General features: G+C 34.6%; 3 protein-coding genes across 3 annotated transcripts; all 3 read left to right on the top strand.

Moving 5' to 3' along the window:
- Positions 546 to 1,202, top strand: LOC107621827. Its single transcript, XM_016323816.2, has 2 exons — positions 546 to 757; positions 953 to 1,202. Exons 1-2 carry the CDS (start codon positions 587 to 589, stop codon positions 1,175 to 1,177), a joined length of 396 nt encoding a protein of 131 aa, XP_016179302.1. The 5' UTR covers positions 546 to 586; the 3' UTR covers positions 1,178 to 1,202.
- LOC107620277 (protein FAR1-RELATED SEQUENCE 5-like) lies at positions 3,831 to 6,188 on the top strand. The gene has a single exon (XM_016322463.1). The coding sequence runs from the start codon at positions 3,831 to 3,833 to the stop codon at positions 6,186 to 6,188; it is 2,358 nt and encodes a 785-aa protein (XP_016177949.1).
- Positions 17,247 to 18,100, top strand: LOC107624060 (putative 3,4-dihydroxy-2-butanone kinase). Its single transcript, XM_021113874.1, has 3 exons — positions 17,247 to 17,495; positions 17,579 to 17,619; positions 17,747 to 18,100. Exons 1-3 carry the CDS (start codon positions 17,325 to 17,327, stop codon positions 17,871 to 17,873), a joined length of 339 nt encoding a protein of 112 aa, XP_020969533.1. The 5' UTR covers positions 17,247 to 17,324; the 3' UTR covers positions 17,874 to 18,100.

Raw genomic sequence — 22,514 nt, forward strand, 5'->3', positions numbered from 1 at the left:
ATGATTGCTTCGTTTCCAAATTATTTATATATAGATATGAACGTACGAAAAAAAAATATATTGTGAATACATGTCACGTGATGAGTGTATACAATTCAAATGTGGAAGATATTATTAATTGACTGTAGGATTGTTTAAATTAGAGGAAATGCTGAATTGAAATACACTCGTGAGCATGCGCAGTTAGATAATCTATTGTCTCTCTTAAGGGAGACACTCTAGTTGGATTAATCAAAACCAATTTCTACCAGAAGTTATTGAACGGTGTAATTTCTATTTTACAATATGGTCAATTGTTGATTGATACCACGTACACTCTATCACTTTGTGTGTGTATGAATGTGTCTATAAACTTCTGGATCAGATAAAAAATATAAACGGCAATGCATAATAGAAATATTCATGGTTGATATGTGATGTTTGTAGCAAGTTTATTAATGTGTGCGGTTAATCTTATGATAGGATGATGTTATTATATGTGCTATTGTGCTTCATCACTTAGTGTTCCATCCCCTAGTCAGTCTCATTTATCCTTGGATTCATTTGCACTGCTATCTCTTTGGTGGCTGCAGGTGTATCTGCAGCAATGAATGAGCTGCGTCCATGTGCCCCAATAAGTCTAAAACATGTCGTTGCCCAAGAATTGATTAAGGGATTACGAGCTGTTTCTGATTCATTGTTGCTGTACAATACAACTCGAGTGCTCAGAGCGAACGAATCAGGACTTTTCCTCTCACTCTGCCGGGCATTTATTGAGGTGCTTTATGATTTACATCCATGAGACTGATACTATAAAAATAATAACAAATTAACTAACCTTTGTCCCATTAAGTGGAGTACGATACAAAATTATTGTTTATAATTTGAGCTGCTAATCTGCTCTCATGCTCTTTCAATAAATTATTGTAAATATATGTTCTTGATTCCTTGAAATTTTTATTTTGATGTATAGGTTGCTTATCCTCATTCTGCAACATGTTTTGGACGATGTTACCCCGGTGGAGCAACAATTATTATGGATGCTAAGAACTTGTATGACGGAATCAGCCGCCTATTAGAGACATCCTCTGCTGCAAGAGAGCTCCCAAAACCAGTGAACAATGGCAAAGCAAAGGGTGCAGATGAGAATGGCGATGTTCCGGCAGCAGCAGAGAACGGAGAAACCACTATTGTATGAATTTTTGTGTTAGATATATAATTATTTATGTATCTTTTTCTAACAATTTAATTTCAAACTTTTGAAATCTTAATAACTCTATGGCAGTGCTTATTTTCCCCTTAATGTTTGTTGGTTTTCTTTTGAACACATTTAACAAATAGAAATATTGCAAAAATGTTATATCAACGTTCTTTTATGAATGAGTTTCAGTTATTAATTCCTTCTGGAATATGTAATATTTATCATTTTTTATAGAATTTATTACAAATTCTAACTTATTTGTCAACTTTTTGTTGGCATACGGGATAAATTTAGGTTGCATGCAATATTAGTATTAAAAGTATATATATATATATATATATGGGAGCTTCTATGGTGGCCAAGAAGTTAAGGTGGCCAAAGTGACCATATGATGTGTACTGCAATTTTTGATGACACCTGCAGTTAGAGATTGTGATTGACTTTATTATGACCAAATGAATTTTTTAATTACAGTAAAAATAATAATAGTTGATAACATTAATGAAGGGTAAAATCATAAATTTGAAATTTATTTTTGAGAAAAAAATTTATTAGAAAAAATAAAAGAAATTTGAAAGCCAAAGTTAGGGTTCCAAATTCAAACAGGGAATGAATGGTGTAGTGAGTCTATCGTTGTTGAAGGTTGCTGGCCTCTCTTTGTAGCCGGCGGTTGTCTGCAGAGGTAAAATTCATTGTGAGTTGTTGTCGCGGCACCTGTTAGAAATTGGTTGGAGAAGGTGATTTGTGTGGATTATTCTATCAAGGTGTCGGAGGCGGGGATATATCATGGACAGCGTTGAAGGGCGCTAGTTGGAGGTGAAAGCGGGGAAAAAGCATGGTGGGTCATTTGCGTCGTATCTGGTAGGCGCGGATTGGAGAAGACTGTGTGGGTGGAATTAAACATCAAGGTGTCGGAAGCGGCTTGGCACAACGGGTATATCATCGGTGGCATTAGCAGTCGCTACATTCAGGTATGTTATCATCCTTTTTTCGTTTTTGTCTGCAGTCATTGTTGAGTATTTTGTTTTTGTTCTTAGTATGCTGAATGAGTATGGCTCCTGGAACCATATTAAATGGTCGTCTTTAGATTATTATTGAAACTTCAATAAAAGTACCTTACTTCTGTTGGTATCCAATATTAATGAATTCAATAAAGTACTAAAACATGCCATTTGATTGTACAAAAAATTTAACAATAATGTGTGTACATATTTTAGTATTCATGAATCAAATTTTTTTCTCATTTTCTTCTTATCTTTAGAAAGTATTATTGATTTAGTTGCTGAGAGATGTATGTGTCAGACCATTTATGTATATTTAGCTTATTCACATTGATGGTATAGAGAGAGTCATTAGTTATAAAAAGTGTTTGTGTTAGAAATTTTTGTGGGAAGGATTGAAAGAAATTTGAGTACTTCTCCATAAATCTCACTGCAAGTTATGATCTTACTTATCTATTTGAGTGATCTGTATTTTATTTTATTTTGATTTCGAATTATTTTTGCGCAAAATAAATCTTTTACTTTCGAGTTATGCTTTAGTTCCTATTTATTCTCTCGAATGTTCTGGTTTTAAATAAACTCTCATGTTTATCTTCTTTTTCTCATTCTTTCGTTGAAAGGGTTAAAGGAGAGTTGAATACTTCTCCATAAATGTCACTGGAAGTTATATTTGAATTTTCTTTATGTTATTGTATTTCAATTTCCAAAATTTTTTGCACAAAATAAACCTCTTATGTTTGAGTTATGCTTTAGTTCTACTAGTACTTTTTTTGTCCGATATCCTCTGTTAAAATAAACCACATGTTTATCTTCTTTCTTTCTTTTTTTTTTTTATATTTGGAAGGATTGAAGGAGATTTGAGTACTTCTTCATAAATGCCACTACAAGTTATGATCGAATGTATCTATTTAAGATTTTCTTATTTTAGTTTATTTTGATTTTCAATTTTTTCGTACAAAATTAAATATTTTACTTTTGAGTTTTGCTTTAGTTCTACTAGTACTCTTTCTTGTCTGATATTCTTGATTCAAAATAAGAAATTGTTTATCTTCTTTGTCTCCTTTTGTTGGAAGGGTTGAAAGAGATTTTAATACTTTTCTTCAAATTCCAGTATAAACTATGATCTAATGTATGTATGTATTTGAGTTTTTCTTGTTTTATTTGATTTTGATTTTCAATTTCTGTTCTGCATAAAATTAAGGTGTTACTCTTGAGTTATGCTTTAGTTCTACTAGTACTATTTCCTCTCCAATATCTGAGTTTAAATAAATTTTCTTATGTATCTTCTTTCTCCCATTTTTTTTATAAGGGTTGGACTACCAAAATCATAAGGATTGATGATGTAAATAAAATAAACTTGTTTCTTTCTTTGATATGAAATTATTCTTTTATATATAAAGTTGTTGCTTTTGTATAATTAGGTAAAGGCTTTAAAATATCTTCAAAGCATTAGGAAAGCCAGGTAGCACTCTATTCTTCGTCTGATTTAATTTGAAGAGAATTGGAATTCTTAAGAGAATTGAAAATTATACTTTTCTTGAATTGTGATAAATGTTGTGAATCAAATGTTAGAATTTTATGTTATCTTCGGTGTTGCCAGTGTGTTTAAATTTGAATTGTATAATGCAAATACTTAATAACGCCTTGGAATGGATAGTGGCAGCGAAGGGAACTCGGACTTTTCGGGTCAATGGACCGATGGATGGAGTAGTGAGTCCGAAGAGGAAGAGGAAGAGGTGTCTAAGGGGTTAGAGTCACCGTCACGAGTGGGCAAGGATAATGAGCCGGTAGAGAGAGTTGATGTATTTGGTGAAGGGGACAATGGTGGCAGAATGCCTTCATCGGAGTCACCACGTGGTTCAGGCGATCAAATGAGTGATGATGTGGACACTTCGATGCTTTCAACCGCGGCTGCATTGGCCGATGCCGAATTTCATGGGGTTGAAGAGGCTTATGCAAGATATGTGGAGTATGCAAAGGCGACTGGATTTGCGATTCGAAAAGGGGATTCCATTAAAGATGATGAAGGCAATGTTGTGAGGAAATTTTTCTATTGCAATCGACAGGGCTTGCAGGAGAAGAAGCATTATGAGAGGGCGGATAGGAAAAGGGCGCATAAGGCAGAGACTAGGACCAACTGTAGTGCGAAGTTCATTGTATTTTTAGACAAACAGTGTGGCAAGTGGAGGACGAAGATATTTGTTCAAGATCACAATCATGATTTGACTTTGCCTGCTTTCACTAACGTGATGGCAGCTCACCGCAATATCAACGAAGGTGATAAAGCCCACATTCATAGTATGCACGAAGCAGGATTCCAAACCAATCAGATCATGGGGTTCTTTTCATATTTGTCCGGGGGTTATCGAAACTTGCACTTCATAAAGAAGGATGTTTACAACTATATCGACAATGTACGTCGCTCTCGGATTGTTCAGGGCGATGCGGCAGCAGCAATAAGTTATCTGAAGGGAAAAACCGAGATGGATCCATTAGCTGTTGTGATGTACACATATTGTCCCGAAAACCACCTTGGTCATCTGTTTTGGTCAGACGGAGCAATGCAGTATGACTATGAGTGCTTTGGTGACGTGTTGGCATTTGATTCGACATATAGGAAGAATCTATACAACCAGCCTTTAGTAATATTTTCTGGCACTAATCACCACCGACAGACAATAATTTTTAGTTTCGGGTTGTTGGAGGATGAGAAAATTCCATCTTATAAGTGGCTGCTAGGCACTTTCCTTGAGGTCATGCATCAAAAACAGCCCAAAGTTTTGGTTATAGATAGATACGAGTCAATGAAGGAGGCTATTAGGACAGAATTCCCTAATGCCACGCATCGACTTTGCACCTGGCACTTAGCGCGGAATGCTGTTTCAAACATCAAGGATAATGATTTTTGTTCTGCTTTTAAGACTGCTGTGTATGGTCATTTTGAGGTAGAGGAGTTTGATCAATATTGGGCAGACATGGTTGCTGCATTCGGGTTACAGGAGAACAAATGGATTTGGGCAACGTACGAGAAGAGGGTACATTGGAAAAATGCGTATTTGTGTGATACGTTTTGTGCTGGGTTGAGAACGACGTCAAGATGCGAGGGTATTAATGCATCGCTTAAAAGGTTTATCAAGTCCTCGAATTGTTTGTTGGAGTTGGTCGAGAATCTTGAACGTGTGGTTAAGGACTACAGGAATAATGAGTTTATCGCGGATTATAAATCTCTATATTCAGAACCGGTCATAACCACTGGGTTGGAATCAATTGAGAGGGCCATGTCACAAATCTACACTAGAGAGATATTTTTCGAGGTTAAGAAACAGATTGAAGGGGTGGCTGCGTTGATAGTTCTTCATAGGGAGAGTTATGGTAGCACAGAGAAATTCATGTTTAGAAAGTTTCGTAAGCCCCGTCGGGTTTACTCTGTACTGTATGAAAGCAACTCTGAAAGGTATGAGTGTTCTTGCAAGCTTTGGAACAGCATAGAAATTCCATGCAGCCATATCATCTGTGTTTTGAAAGAGCTGGAGAAGGATGCCTTGCCAATGCGGTTGGTGCTGAAAAGGTGGTGCAAAAATGCTAAGTCTGGATCATTCCACGACTCGGACGGAGGTTTGGATAGTAATAGAGCATTTCGAGGGCGATATGGTTCATTGTGGACTTCTTTCCTCCCTATGTGTTTGTTAGCGGCTCAACGGCCTGCCACGTACAAGTACGCTGCTGCCAAGATAGCGCAGCTATTAAAAGAGATTGAAGCGGAAGTTTCGAAGGGTAACAGTTCAACTTTCGTGCATGATACTGTAGATGGTGAAGATATTTTAGATCCAAAGATTATCAAGTCAAAAGGTGCACCGCGGTCAACCGGCAACGGCAAAATGGCTAGGCGATGCAAGCGCGGCCACGGTTTTGGACATGATCGGCGAAATTGCACAGCAAACAAGGAGGACATGTTAGATGAGGTTAGTGTTAAATTTAAAGTCGCCATTGGTAGTGTTACCGTATGATAATTTACTATTTCATTTTTTCAATACTAAGTATGGAAAAATACTGTAAATCAACTTATTGTCCAGTCATTAGGGTTCGATTTGAGACAAAGTCAGCATGGTGGAAAAAGATCTTGCCGTGCCAAGAATTGTGGGGTCAGCCAAGACACCATTTCTGCATGATCAAGGAGCTTCAACCATTAACACCTAAAGAAAGGGGGTATTTACTGGCTTCAAAAGTTCAGCATGGCTAGTCAAAGTGCCGAACACACTGGTGCTAAATTTAGATAACCATAAGATCATTTTGTCAAGGGGTAATGAGTGAATACATGTACCTGGTTTCATTAGTCTGATGTTAAAGAAACTGTTGGTCTTTATGATAGTTTTTATTTTGATGTTAAAAGAAATTGTTGGTCTTTTTGATAGTTATGTCGTATGTGTAAATTTCAGTTGATTCGAATTAAACTGTGCTAAACAAACTTTTATTTCAAACAAATGAAAACAAAAAATTAAAAATAATATTGGTGTTCAATTTTATGTACTCTTTATGTACTCCTACTATAATTAATTATCATCAACAAAGAAACTAATATAAAAATAATTTACGTAACGAATAATTTGAATATTTTTATATTTTTAATTTACATAACTATTAATATTATAATGGATTAATTTAAATTTAAAAAAAATTATTCATGTAGTACAATATAATACAAATAAAGTGAATTCGAAATCTATAAACACGGGTTTTGTGTGTAAATCAAATAGGATGAGTCCTATTACATTTGGCTAGTAGTTTATATGCGAAAACGTACTCCCTTGGGTGTTATATGCGATTTGCATCCATTTACCCTGTAGATTCCAAATTCGATGGATTTATATAGTAACATAAATGGGTGATCGAAATTATATTTGCATGGTTTTGGTTAATTGTGTTACTTTAATTTAAATTGTGACTTACTATTTAAATGAAGTTAATTTACTAGCTTCATGACCGTAACAGTTTGTACAGCTGAGTCGATTTTGAACTTTAGATCCAATCATATGGTAACCTCATCCAATATCTTAGTGTATATATATATATATATATCTTAAAGTTGTATCTGATTTGTATGTACATGTATGCTTTGGTTTTCACGAAAAAGAGTTATCGAAAGGTTATGCGGTTTTAAGTTTTAAACAGGCTCATATTTTAATCTTAAATATTATAAGAGTCGTGGTAATACTCGAGCTATCAGAGTGGCGCAGCCGGAAGCGTGACATTTCGATAGTTAGGGTGTTACATTTGTGGTATCAGAGCATTCTTTCCTGTAGAGCCTGAGGAATGGATTGACTATGCTTCAATTGCATACTCTGAGCGTTTGTCATGTTTTAGGTCTTGTTGAATGACGAGAATTAGAGCTTTATGCACTTGACGGTCTATTGATTAATGCCATTAGTCTTGCGTTGCGTGATTCCTGATATTAAGTTTGGCCGGCTTAATACTAGTGAATTATGTATATGAAAGCACTGATGGGTTATCATAGATGATATCCGAGTTTTGAGTAAGGTAAATCGCGGGTTTTGGGAACGTTAGAAACTATTTCTCGAGGTTACACAGTTATGTTCTTTGGATTCTGTTGGATGTCTTGTGACTTATTGTTTATTGACCTATCTTGATGTTCTTGTTGCCATTTCTTTTGGGAAACATTTTGTTTTCAATCCTATTTTTCTGTTCATATGCATTCTTCTTTGATCCCAAATTGCATATGTCGGTTTGAATTTCTTGGTGTATCTGTCTTTCTCTGTTTGAACTCTTTCTTGACCCATGTAATTTTTTGACATGACTTTGAACTTGTCTTGATGCAGTCTGCCTTTTTATGTCCATACTCCTAGTCTTGTTTAAAGAAATGGTGATTCAGTTTTTCTTTTAATTGACTATATTTATAACTAATTTTCAAACTTTTATAAAATCGCTTTTGATTTGATATACACCTATCGGGTAAAGTACTAAATTGGTCCCCTAGGTTTGGGCGTAATTCTGTTTTGGTCCTTAAGGTTTAAAGTGTTCTATTTGAATCCAAAACGTTTTCATTTAGCATCAATTTAGTCCCACAGTGAGGTCAAAATTAAATAATTAACAAAATGTCCTACATAACAACAGTTCAAGAACAAAATCGATAATTTGGAGAACAAGTACAAGCTCCAGAGGCATAAAATCAACCATTGATACATCAATACATTTATTTATTATTTTTTATAATATAAATAAAATATTTTCTATAAAACTAAAGAAAATGATAAATAAATGTATTGATGCATCAATGGTTGATTTTGTGCCTCTAGAGCTTGTACTTGTTCTCCAGATTATCGATTTTGTTCTTGAACTGTTGTTATATAGGACATTTTGTTAATTATTTAATTTTGACCTCACTGTGGGACTAAATTGATGCTAAATGAAAACGTTTTGGATTCAAATAGAACACTTTAAACCTTAAGGACCAAAACAGAATTACGCCCAAACCTAGAGGACCAATTTAGTACTTTACCCTACACCTATCTATATAAAACTTTGAAAATTCCTTATGCAATTTAAAAACTATTTATTTTTAATATCTCGTATGTTCTTTTACCGGTTTACGAAACTACACTTACTTTAAGTACAATTTAACTTTTCAAAAATAATTTTATTATGGTTCTGATACGTAACTTTATTTGATTATGTACTTAGGTAATTTTAAATTCTTAAAGGAAAGGCTTTTCGCTTTTATTCCAGTTAGTTTTCGTTTGACAAATTGACTTTAATTTAGCATGATACACTATTTACGCATTTGTTGTTCTTTTGAAAATATTGGGTTCATACATTTCCTCTTAAGTATGGGATAATTCTTTGAACTTTTGTTTCTATGGTTGTGATACTTGATTTTGTTATTAACTAATCTTTTTCTTTTATGAACTCCACCAGTAATCTCAATTTTCCTTCTCTTTTGAATTTCCTACTCCTCTAAGTCAGCTTGAATTTGTTTCTATCTAGTGTGTTGTTTGTCCTCCTAATTGTCCTTCTTTAGTCAAAGGTTCTTTCTTGAAAATTCACTGTTAATTGAGTTGTTTTTCCTGACGAGTTTTGCATTCTTTTGGACCAATGAAAAGCTTGTTTAGTATCCCATGCTTTGTGTACCTTGTTTTAACTCCCTTGATTTAAGATCCTTTCTTGTTTGGTCTGATTTCTTTTTAATTTCATCTTAAATATTCTTGAATGTTCTTATGTGATGGCAATTTCAAGTGTATTCCTAGAGTTTTGATGTGAACTTTTGAAACAAGTTTTGGATTCTCTTAAGAAATCTAAATCAATTCTTCTCGCTTAAATTGCATCCATAGTTATTCTTTAAAGTGACAAAGTTGCTTTGAAGTTGGCATGCATCGTTTTAAATAAATTTTTGAAACCGACTGATAAGCAAATTTTTACCTCGAAGTTTCCTTTTCTAAATAGAGTTTAACTTGTTCCATATCTGCTATAACATTTTATACACGCTTGTTTGAACTTAAACTTTGAGAGTTCTTGAACAAACATTTGATTTTCTTACAACCTTGCCACAACTTCAGTGTATACCTTTATTTGATTGAGTACCTAAATGTTCTTCAGGATTTTCAAAATTGTTTGGCCTTAACTCAATTGACTTTCATTTTTCAAACCTCGCCTATTCCATCTTTTACTTGGAAGCTATTTAGACAAAATGCAATTTAATTTTCTTTTAACCACATTGCAGTTTTGATATGTGTTTCTGTTACCCTTTTTGTGAAATGCGAGTTATATACATTTCTTTTAGCACATGAGGTGATTTTCTTTCAGTTTTTCATTCCTTATATTCAAATGTATTATGTGTACTAAAACATAAATTTTTAAACCTTGAGAGTGTTATCACTAGCTTTAGTTAACTTTCTTCTATGATTTTATACTTGTTACCTCAGCTTGATTTAGTTCCAAACTACTGCCTTGCTTATCCTTTTTGTGTTCCTATCAGTTTTCTCTAATTCAAGAGTCTTCCTTGAGGTTGTTAAACTGAATTTCTTTCCAATACTCTTCGTCGATTGTACATCCTTGTTTACTTGTGGATTCAGCAGTTCTTTCAGAACTCTTGCGGAGATTATCCTTGTTGTTTGTTTTTCTTTTTCAAATTCTTTTATCTTTCTGAGTAAACTCGAGAATTGTTTTGATGTCACGTGTGATCTTTAGGTATAGTAATGCGATGCGTTAGTTCCTTAAGACCTGTTTGTGGATCCGGAAGGTGAAGCGGCAAGTGTACAACGTTATGAGACGTCGTGAGAGTTTCGTTCCTCGCAAACAAGTTTGAAGATGTTATGCTTGCGAATGGTTATGAAGTTGTGAAGTGGTTGACGGAGTTAGGAAGTTGAAACTTAGAGAGGGGTACGAGATACATGAGTGAAAGCTATATCTGTTGTTAGATACCAACTTGTCTTGTAGCCTTTTGGCACATTAACCATAGCTCTGCCGTGTGAACACCTATCTTGACTTGCACCCTATATTGTTTCTCCAAAGCTTTTGTAAGGTTTTGAAACCATATAAACTTTTTGCATTGAGCCTATCTTGTATCTTTCACCTTACACTATACCATACCCTTATATTTAAATCTTATGGTTATCTAGTATTTGAAATTTTATGTATAGATGTTATGATTTCTTTCTTTCTTGAAAAGTATTTAAAAAGTAGTGTTAAGTCTATGTAGTATCTTATGCATTACTTCAATTTTCGAGGACGAAAATTTTTATAAGGTAGGTGGAATGTAAGACCCAAGACTTTTGGAAAGGTCTTATTTTGAACTAATTTCAAACCATATATCTATTTACAGTTTTAATTTCATAAATTATCTCATTGAAGGTAATTAAAGGTAGTTTTGATTAATTGGATTTGAAATAAATTAAGATTTTCATCCAAACTCTATAATTATGGATTATTTTTCTATTTACAACTTAAAGTTCTAGAAATCCAAAAATAATGAGTTTGGGCTATTTAAATTAAGATTTTATCTAATTCTACAATTACTGAGTTATTTTATATATTTAAATTGTAAAGTCGATAGTTGTGAAATAATAAGGATTTTTATATGATTTGGACTAAATAATGAATATTTTAAAATATTAATACTAATATTTTGGAAAATGAAGAAATTAAGTATATTATTTCCAACTATTTGATTTGGACATTTTATTGAAAATAATTTGTAAAATTGATGAACAAATAGTATTTTCTATATACAATTAGTGTTGGATTTAAATTGGGTTTCAATTACTATATTATCCACAATTTTATTTGAAATTACTAAAATGTCCCTAGCCCTAATTTTCTCAAAAACCCTAACCCATTACCCGGTTTCCCAAAACCCAACAGCAGTGACACACTTTCCCTTCCCCCAACTCAATGCGCAGCAATAGCTGCTGCCAAAGAAAGAAAGAAACAAAGAAAGAAAGAGAGATCAGAGGGGGAGGACCGGAGGGGAAAGAGAAGAGGAAGGAAGGGAGGTGGCGCCGGTGGGCGTCACTGCCACCGTCGCCACCGTCGTGATGCCGCCAGGAGGTCGGAACCGAGGAGAGTGAGAAAGTAGTAGCACCGAGAGGGAGAGGTCACTGTTGCTGCCACCGAGCTCGCCGCCATCGCTGCCAATGAAGCCCTCGTCGTCGCAGGTCAGATCTGAAGCGCGAGAGGAGGCCGCGAAGGAGGAGCCGCGCCACCCTTGTTGCCCGAGATTGCCGCCGCTGTTCGCCGCTGCTGGGTTCTGTCGCCGCCATCTTGCCTCTGCCGGCGAGCACGAAGAGAGAGAGATTGGACAGAGAGAGAGAAGACTCACGAGGGAGTCACCGCAGGAAGGAGTTCGCCGCCGCGTTCCGTTGTCTGCGCCGCTGTCATTCATCCTCCCTGCTGCCCGACGCCGTCGCCGTTCACGAAGAAGAGAGGGAGCTCGCATTGCCATTAGATCCACCGTTCCTAACCGTTTCTGTCGCCGCCGTCAGTGCCTTGCTGTTGCCGCCGCCGCCGCGGGAAGCTACGCCTCTATGTTTCTGGCCATCGGAAAACCTCGTCGCCATCGCCGGAAAAACTCTGCCGGTAAGGGTTTATGTTGGTCTTCATTTCCTTTGGGTTTCCGGAAGCTTCATTGTCGCTGTATGTTAGTTTCATCTATCGTCGCCGGAGATCTGGTCGCTGCCGCCACTCGAGGTGGTTACCGGGGCTGCTGCTAAGCCGGTTCAATGAACGCTGCTGGTTTGTTTTCTTAGTTCGGTAAGTAGTTGTGTTTTAGAAAACCCTGCATTAGTATCCTATTATGTTTGGTTATAAACTCTGAGGTCTTGGTAACGTAGGTTCGAGTTCTGTATGTTGCGTGTCACTTTTAAGTTGCTGTGAGTATTGCGAAAGTGATCAGATACCGAGTTGTGGTTTGCTGTTGATTTTGAGTTGAGACGAAAAGGACTCAGTGAGGCGTTTGGGATATGGTTTTGCGTCTTGAAGTAGGGGCTTTCAATACAAACTGATTTATTTTAAATTAGAAATTGTTATAAATGGATATGTTGTACGAAATGTATTTCTGGTGGTTATGTGAGTCTTATGAATTGTCTGATTGGCTCTGTTTTGAAAAGTGATTCTTGGCTAGCTGTGATTTGACTACGTTTGTTATTTAAAAGTAAATGGGTCAAGAATGATTTTGAAATAAGGTATTGAGCCTGATTGATTGTGGATATCATCAAGATTGATGAGTTATTGGTTGGTAGGCGTAAGGCCCGGGTTCGTCCCGCTTATGCTGAGAGATTTGATAATTGACGAGATTGTTGATAAGTCGCGTGCGCCTGGCAAGGACGGTGGTTAATCCCACTTGTCGAGGTTGCGGCGCCCGCGTAAGGATGGTGGTTAATCCCGCTTACGTGTAGATGTGAGGTCGGAGGCAAAGTATCCCGCTCACATCCTTTCGGATCACAGGAGTGTGCAGGCACTGACATCCTGGACCGTGTGGCGGGCACGTTATCCCAGAGGGTTCCCATGGGAATGTGTCGGGTTGGCAATTGAACCGACAATGTGATATCACAGCCAGTAGGACAGGAATTCATCATTTGCATCTATGTGATATTGTTTGGGTGTGCATATTGTATTTGGTTTGTCTATGTGAATACTTATGTTAACTTCTAACTATTATACTTGTTGTAATTGCTCTTGATTGTGTTTGAACCACATTAATTGTGATTGTGTTTGAATTGATTGGTTTGTGATGAGTTGGTTGCTGATTGAGCTGTTTGGGCCGGGGGCCGTGTTGGATTGGATGGGCTTGAGGCCGTGATTGGTATATTGAGTCCTAGTTTCAGGAGAGTTATGTTTATTATGATATGTATATTTGTAAACTAGTGTGTGTGCGTGTGTATATATATATATATATATATATATCTTAAGGTTGTATCTGATTTGTATGTACATGTATGTTTTGGTTTTCACGAAAAAGAGTTATCGAAAGGTTATGCGGTTTTAAGTTTTAAACAGGCTCATATTTTAATCTTAAATATTATAAGAGTCATGGTAATACTCGAGCTATCAGAGTGGCGCACCCGGAAGCGTGACATTTCGATAGTTAGGGTGTTACAGTTGGAAGGTAAGGCTCCAAACATGTCAAATGCCACACCTTCAGACAAGTCAATTGCAGAGTCATTTAAACTACCATTCGAACTATTTTGCTTTGCTTCGCTTCAGAACTACCAGAACGATTTCCCTCAGCTTCGTTACTAGAAGAAGAGCTCAAATCCTCTGTAAACCGGAATACAGCTTGGACCCAACGCCTGAAACCACCAAACACGATAGGAGAACTATAAAGGGTTATTACAGTCAAGAGAAGAGTGAAAGAAAAGCAAATCGCTTTTTCACTTTTAGGAAGTGGATAAAAAATGGGAAGAAATGAATATTATAACTAAAGTAAGATTATAACTCTTATATACAACACTAAGGTAACATTGCATGATTGTCCTGAGAGAGAAAACAGAAATCTTGGGGACAATAACATGTTTGGAGAAGGATACCGAGATAAAAAATTAAAATCGTCTCTGTCTCAGGACAATTTTAAGATAATTTACATAGTTCCAAAATAAAGGGACGAATGTGACATGCCTTTCTCCAAAAAGAAAGAATGCAGAACACGCATCTGTAAAACTATGCAAAAGAAAAGTTATCGGTTCATGATCAATTCTCTCGAACGGTTCTCAACTTGTTTGCAGTATACATGAAGCTTCACTACAAGGTTTTTGTTTATTTGTGGCAATTTTTTTCTTATTTGTGGAGGTTTATAACCCCCACCAAATGGTTTGTGGAGGTTTCTAAAACCCCAAAATTTGAGGTGCCACGAGATCTTTTGTGGGGGGTTTTATATGTGTTTAGTGAGGGTTTTATATTGAATTTTTGTGGCAGTTTTAAATCACTTTTGTGGCAGTTTAAAACCCCCACAAATTGACTTTTCAATTTAACACAAATTAATCATTTTGTGAGATTTTAAAACCTCCACAAACCTTATAGTTATTTATTTTTAATTTCAAATCATTCATTAATCTCATCTCATTTACATATTCTCAAATTAAAATTTTATTTTTTAATATCAAATTTAAAAACTAAATCTTTTATAACACAATTCCTCAATATAAGACATAATTCTAAATATAAAAAAATTCTCATCGTCAATAGTTTTAAACATATATGGTATTATTCTACATCATTAAATTTAAGCATAAAAATAACACTATTTAAGCAGCTTCCAAGAAGCAACATTAGCAATAACACTATGATGAGATTCTAAAGTTAAAAAATAAAAATAAAGCTGCTCTTGAAAATCTGCAAACCAGAGGTTAATGAAAATTGAATTAAAGGCACTACACCAAATTAGCCAAATAACTACACTTAATTTGTGACCCTTATTTTAAGGGTCTCTATTAATCAACATTGTGACACTTATACTCTTTATGTTTAAACTGTCATTGACTCTATGTCTCTCTCACTCTTTTTCTTTTTTCTTTTTTTCTAATTTTCTATTTTTTCTAAAACTGTATTCACATTTTCACTACTATTTTAGATGAGATGAGAAGAGATGAAAAACAGAGAAAGTCACGTAACAACCTTCACCACGCTATAGTTCGCCGTTCGTCGTTCGTCGTCATGATTCGCGTTGGACGTTCACCGTTCTCTATTTACCGTTCGTTGTACACTGTGGCGGTTCGCATTCGCCGTTCACCGTTCGCTGTCTCCCGCGTCGTCTTTTCTCTTCCCCTCGAGTGCGAACCCTAATTCCTTATCCAGTGACTTTTTCTTCTCTTCCAACCTCAATACTAAATACTGATTGTGAGTATTTAATTGTTCTTCTACTGTAATTTTTACCCCTGCAATTTCTTTGTTGTTGCATAATATTTTTTGTGCTGAAGTTGTTGCAATTGTTTGATCTTGGTGCTCTATTTTTTTGCAATTTATCGTAATGATTATATCCTCATGTTCATATTTGCTATGTTCTTTGAATTCTCTTATTTCTTTTTTCCGCACTCAACATGTTCGATGAAATGCTTCAACTAGATTTCTTTGAATTCTCTCTTTATTATTTCTTCTCTTGATTTCTTTGATATTTTTGTGCCTTGATAACATCATGAATTGGTTAGTACTCTTCTTGAATGATGCAAATTGCTACACTAGAAATGGAAAAGCTAATTAGCTAAAAATGCTAATTGGAATAAAATATAAGTAAACTATCTTAAGCTCTAAGAAATTATAAGCCATACTAGGCACTGAATTTAGAAAATTAAAGGTGTTGAATTCTTTTTCTATTCACAACATATTAAAAGCATTTGAACATATTAAAAGCATTTGAATGGTAGTTAAAATTCAAATTTGTCGGCCAAATGTTATAATTCCCAAAGCCATCAATTTTAGTTGTCACACCACCTTTAGGGTGATAATGTGAAAAAGGCAGCAAGGCAACTCAGGGCATGCCTTTCATGGAGAGACACCATTGTCACTGGTATGGTATATGCATTTTCAGTTACTTTTTGAATCATCCACTTCTCTTTTTGTTAGTTTTTCTTGCTTTACTGAATATGTTTTTTATTGTTCATTTCACCCTTTAACTAGCTAGTGTGACTTAGATTCATTTGACCATTATTTTACCAGAGTAAGAAAGATAGGTAATACTTTACTGTTATTGAGGAAACTGACGACCAGATCACTACCTCTTGAAATTTTCACTCACATTATCTCACTGTATTTATAGTTCTGTATTTATACTACACAACGTACAATTCCTTTAGTTCCCTTGCAGCACCTTATAGCTCCTTTATCAATTTACAATGAAGTGACGTGTATTTTGTTGTGCTCTCTCAAATATTGATCATTTGCATTAGATTGCAGATGGACGGTTTGGCCAAGACTGATAAGCTTGTTTTTATTTTGACGGCAACAAATCTTCCCTGGAATTAGATGCAGCCATAACCACTTCCAACCGCAACCAAAAGAAGTCCTCCAAGTTCGCATCAATGTAGCAGCACAAGTTGAAGTTTTAATCAAACAAGAAGATTTACTAGAATTCAAAAAATTGTAGGAGTTGCTGAAATTCAAAAATTGTTCCCTTCTTTCCACCTTGAAAAATAGGTATTGTTAAATACCCTGAGAAAATTAATATTGAAAAAGAAATAGAATATAAAACTGATCAAAGGATTTTGAAAAGAATACAACTTATGAAGCGCTGGGCTAGGTGGGAGGTATGAATTGAGCCTTAACTAATCAAAGGATTTTGATTCTAATATAATATGCATATGAATCACTTATATTTATTAATTTTATAATCCCTTGTGCAGATCAGTAATTTTGACTACCTAATGCAACTCAATACACTGGCTGGGCGTAGTTATAATGATATAACACAGGTGATCTTTTTCCCTTGTTTCTTAACCAGTAATTATTTCTTTTCTTAATTTATTAATTTTTATCTTATATGAAATTGTTATTTAAATGGAATTGACTTGTCAATATCATTTTGGTGAATCGGTAAAAGTAGAATTGACTTGTCAATATCATTTGAAAGTTGGTTGAGTTTTATTAAATCTATGTTAATCATGTCAACTGTATATGTACTTATATCCTGATATAATTTTTGAAATATGGTTCCTATGTTTACTTTACATAAGCCACAGAGACGACCTCTACAGCTAAGTGAGCAAGGCCAAGTCCTTGAGATTGCCATTGAAACCGCTGCAAATGTTATTCTAGATCTTAAGGACAGCCCTAATGATTGGGTCAGTAAAGTTGGTGATGGTGACTGTGGATCAACTGTGAGTCCTGTCCTCAAAATTGTCTATTATAGCTGTTGAAGTATCATGTGAATTACTTGATTTATATGGTTCAACTTCTGCAGATGTATAGAGGCGCAAAAGCCATTCTGGAGGACATCAAAAAGTAAGTCTACGTCCTATTTGGTTAGGTATATCTTTGTTTGTACTCTTAGGGACAAGTTACTGCAAAAGCAATTGCCAATTTGAATTGTAATCACACTCTGACCTGAACTGCTGTTTTTTGTTCACAGCTATCCTCTAAATGATGCTGCAGAAACTGTCAATGAAATTGGATCAACAATTCGAAGAGCCATGGGAGGAAGCAGGAACAAGTGGGATCATGTATTATGCTATACTTATGCCATTGTTGAAGTTTAACTAATTATGCTGCTTGAGTATTGCTTTCAAGAAACTTTCTCTTTTCAGATATACAATTTTCTACAAGGCAGCATATACACAGCTGAAACCAAGCTCTGGTTCTGTTGTCACGCCAAAACAATGTGGGAAATCCAATATGGCTACCATTAATTTCAGAGTTAACTTTTCCTTTTCCCATTTTTTACTGGCAATCCCTCATGAGTTGTTTGATTTTCAGGGGATGAGGCACTTGCATTGCTGCTGTTAGCAAATATGGGGGTGCTACTGCTGGTTAGAGAACCTCGCCTTTCAAAAGAGAATGTTTTTATCTTTTCTCTGATAATTATTGGTGCATTGAACCCAGACCGTCTGAAAAAATTTCAAGAGAGATATGCTAGCTTTAACGACCCAGTCATCCCCAAATTCCATTACGGATCACACTACTCCAGTGCAGGAACAGTGAGTTCCCCTCTATTTTCTGCTTCCTTTTTCAATAGAAAATTAAAAAATAACAAATTTAACTCAGATATATTAACTTATGGTCATGCTTTGTTGATATCTTGCTGTAGAATTAGTGTGTCTATTTTACTGCTGTGATAAATTTTAAAATTAGTTTATATTCATAGCACAACATAAACCACTATGAGTCTATGATAATGTTGACATTCAAACTACAATAGCAATAGAAGCAATTTCTTATTTTGTACACAATGTTCTCGAGTATGGTTGATTCGTTAATGGTTATTATCTTCTTTTCAGGTTCTGTATTATCTTGTTAGGGTTGAACCATTCACTACCCTTGCAATCAAACTTCAATGTGAAAAATTTGATCATGCAGATCGGATGTTCTCAGATGTTTCTACTACTTGGAATGGAGTCCTTGAGGACATGAGTGATGTGAAGGAATTGGTAAGTCTATTAACTTTAATGACAAACTGATTGATTTGTACCTTTTGCACTCTTCTCTCATCTTGTGCATTTTTTTGGGCCTATTTATGTCAACCTATTAGCTTCTCGAGCTATTTTACCTCCCTGAGGTCCTCACAAACAAAAATTCAATTGATTTTGGCACAACACAATTGGGAGAAAAGCTTGGTATACTCTATATTTTCAGCATTTGTTTCTTTAGAAGAATTTGTGGTACAGTCAAGTGCATATTTTAGTTATTATCCCTGTGATTCTTCTGCCATATCAGATACTGTAAGACTTCCTCCTTGGGCTGAGAATCTAGTTTATTTTGTGCATAAGCATTGGATGGTTCTGGAGAGTGAGTATGCATCTGCTCATTTACATGAGTGGATTGACCTCATATTTGGGTATGCACTTGCTTCAAGTTTTTTGCTTGTCCTTTAACAATACTCCTCTCTTTTCCTTCACTTTATATTCTGCTACTTTAACTGGCCTATTTGAATATTATCTTCTACATCCTCTTTGGTTTTATGAGCTTGGGGTTATGCCATGTATTTCAAACAAATTCAAATGTGCATTAGTCTTGGTGGTAATCTTTCTTCGGATATTTCTAATTTTCTATATTTCATGTTCCATTGCAAGTCTTTTTATTCGTGAATGCATTCTAATCATTGCATTCTCTCATTTACAGAGGACAAGAGTTGCTTGTGAAGCAATTGTTGAAGCTGGATACTGTTGAGATTGAAGGTGCAGCGAAGTTGCGAAAAAAAGTTGAGGATTAAGTTACAAGTATAATTGTTAGCTTTATATGTTTGGATTAAGTTGGAATTTTTTGAATTTACATTTTATGGATTATGACTATGTAAAACTTGTAGAATTTAACTTTTGAAATATATTGTTTCTATATTTGTAAAACTTGTGAGATTGAGTTTAAATTTATTGAAATATAATGTCATTTATTATTTTGTTGGTAGACACATAAATTATTTATAATAGAAATAATTTTTGCAATAATTAATAAAAGAAAGTATTGATGTGGGAGAGATTATGACAATTTAAAATAGTCACTAAAAAAGGAAAAAACTATCATAAGAACTAGTAACTTAATTAGTGACGGTTTAAATCGAAAAACCGTCATTAAAAATATTGTGACAGTTTAGATAGTCACTAAATATACCTAAAAACTGTCATAAGAACTAGTAACTTAGTGACGGTTTAAAATAGTCATGAAATATAAGGAAAAACTGTCATAGGATTTAGTAATTTAACGACAGTTTTAAAACGTCGCGAGATACAGCATAAAAAATACATTTACAAGTGTTACAAATTAGTGACGGTTTTATACTTCAAAAACTGTCACAAACAATTTAGCGACATTCCTTACCAACGGTGGTCCAAAACGTTACTATGTCAGCTGGTGACGCTCAAATCTGTGACGCTTTTTTAACCGTCGCAAAACCATTTAGTGACAGTTAAAATCGTCGCCAAGCATTAAAAAAAACCATCGCCAAAATGCTGTTTTGTTGTAGTGAGGGTATAATAGTAATTGACAAAAGTAAGGAGAAAAAATTGGATAGAGCTAAGGAAGCTTCATTTTTCTTATAAAAGACAGAAAATATATCACAATTTCTAATGGCTGATTTATTTATATAATAAAGACTTGAATTTTTTTCCTTTGTAACATTATTCATGACCTCTTTGGCCTGTGACATAAAAATTAACAAGCCAAATAACTACATATCTACTTACACTCAATCTAATACAAATAAGATATAATTTAAGAGCAAGAAGCTCTTTTTCTACTTTACAATTCAAATTGTGGTTGCTGAAGATTTGTTTAACTCACTAAAAAATGCAGTATCTTTGAGAGATTTGTTTAACTCACTAACAAGGTGATATAATTTCAATATACACTATTAATTTCAAAAATGACTTTGAAGCTTAACTCAAAAGAAGAAATTAATGCTATTCCAATTTTAAATTTAGCTGCGTATACACAGATAAAAATGTTGACAGATACGAGGTTGCCAAGCCTAAAATTAATTAATTAATTAATTGACTCGATCAAATACAAAACAGTAGTAGTAATGTTGGTAACATCAAATTGAATTGAACTAGAACTTTTAAGTTCTTCTCAATGTCCCTTAACCCTTTTGGTTTGGTTTTTAACTCTACTTAATTACAATCATATATAATTTAGATCTTAAGAAATGGACTTGATCCCACTTAACACCAATAAAGGAAATTCATCTTTATATTATTACTTACTTGGGTATGGGACTGATTTTGATTTTGTTGAGGATTCAAGCTCAAACTCAGAAGAGTAGATCTAGCTGATGATGCACAAATCATTCAAGAATTGTTGTTAATTATGCAATAACATCACATCACATGGATATATAGAAACTTACAGTATTATTATTACTAACAGAAGAGGAATCATGAGTGGAATTCAATGCAAATTCTTGAACTTGAATCAAATTCTTTAATGCAATTTTGCCTTCCATTATTGGGTTAGAGAGATTTATTGCGATCTAGCTAACTTTGAGATAGAACAATGCAGCACATACATACATCAGCAATCATATACTAACAATTATATACAAACTGAAGAAAAGCATCAGCAATCATATACTAACAACAACAAAATCTTGTCACATTAGATGGGTTATCAAACAATGTCATTAAAGGAAAGGATTCTCACCAACTAGCATGGCTTTTCACAAAAATTCCAAGTTACCATCTACAAGGTGCAATTTGAAACTGGTCAGTTGCAGTATCATATGTCTCAAGGGAAGAATCAAAGCATATTCTTTTACGGCATGAGGCTAATTACTACAAGACATGAAAGAAAAAAACACATCAAAAGGAAAAAAATATGAATAATGGAAACTGGAAAGCAACTAGTCATTTAGCTCTTGCACTTTAATTGGTATTTGCAAGTTCTTTTACAGGAAAAAAAAATCAAGAAGGATAAACTATCTCAAGCAATAGCAATATCTATTTATTTCACTAGGAACGAGGCCAATCATCACCATAGTTGTAATAAAGTGAAGAATTTTTATTCTTTTAAGTAGTTCCTGTATATAGCTAGGATAAGCAACTGTTGGGTGCTTTTATATATGAGTCTAAAAACAGTAATTAACAAAAACAAGTGGAAAACAAACTACTAAATATATATCCTACAACTAGTGATCATACAGTAGTAAGTTTTAATCTTCTATGTTCAAGCAAACATGCATTTTCTAGTGTATAATATTTTTCTGCTCAAAATAGATGGCTTCTTCCCCTTTTCTTTTCTCCTCTTTCACATTCAGAAATCATGATCTGTTCACTTACAAGCTCTAACAAGGCAATTTCATATTGCGTGCGTTACAACTTACACGCTCCACAAATGGATTAGTTGGCCATAAATAGACCATAAGCAACAAAACAAAACTGCAAATCAATTTACTCTCTCGAATTATACTCTGCCTCTGTTCCCTTTTATATTCATTTATCACTATATACGTGTGTTCCGAGAAGAAAGACTAATGGATAGCAGTGCAAAACCGACAGTTCAACAAAGTCTCAGGAAAAAAAAGGATAAAACTCGTATATATGAAATTGATAATGTGAAACACACTTGCTCATTCAATACAATCACAATATATTAATCACAGTTTTATTTTCATTCTTGCTTCTCTGTCAAAGTTCCTTCTCTGTATTCTTTAGTTTCTATCAATATAATATGTTAACAGAGATCATGTGTCT

The sequence above is a fragment of the Arachis ipaensis genome, chromosome B10, assembly GCF_000816755.2.
Source record: "Arachis ipaensis cultivar K30076 chromosome B10, Araip1.1, whole genome shotgun sequence".
Taxonomy (NCBI): Eukaryota; Viridiplantae; Streptophyta; class Magnoliopsida; order Fabales; family Fabaceae; genus Arachis; species Arachis ipaensis.

Coding starts and splice junctions, on each gene's coding strand:
- LOC107620277 (XM_016322463.1), top strand. CDS start 3,831: ATGGATAGTGGCAGCGAAGGGAACTCGGACTTTTCGGGTCAATGGACC.
- LOC107624060 (XM_021113874.1), top strand. CDS start 17,325: ATGGTTCCTATGTTTACTTTACATAAGCCACAGAGACGACCTCTACAG. Junction 17,496..17,578: donor ATGGTGACTGTGGATCAACT/GTGAGTCCTGTC, acceptor CAACTTCTGCAG/ATGTATAGAGGCGCAAAAGC. Junction 17,620..17,746: donor ATTCTGGAGGACATCAAAAA/GTAAGTCTACGT, acceptor TTTTGTTCACAG/CTATCCTCTAAATGATGCTG.
- LOC107621827 (XM_016323816.2), top strand. CDS start 587: ATGAATGAGCTGCGTCCATGTGCCCCAATAAGTCTAAAACATGTCGTT. Junction 758..952: donor TCTGCCGGGCATTTATTGAG/GTGCTTTATGAT, acceptor TTTGATGTATAG/GTTGCTTATCCTCATTCTGC.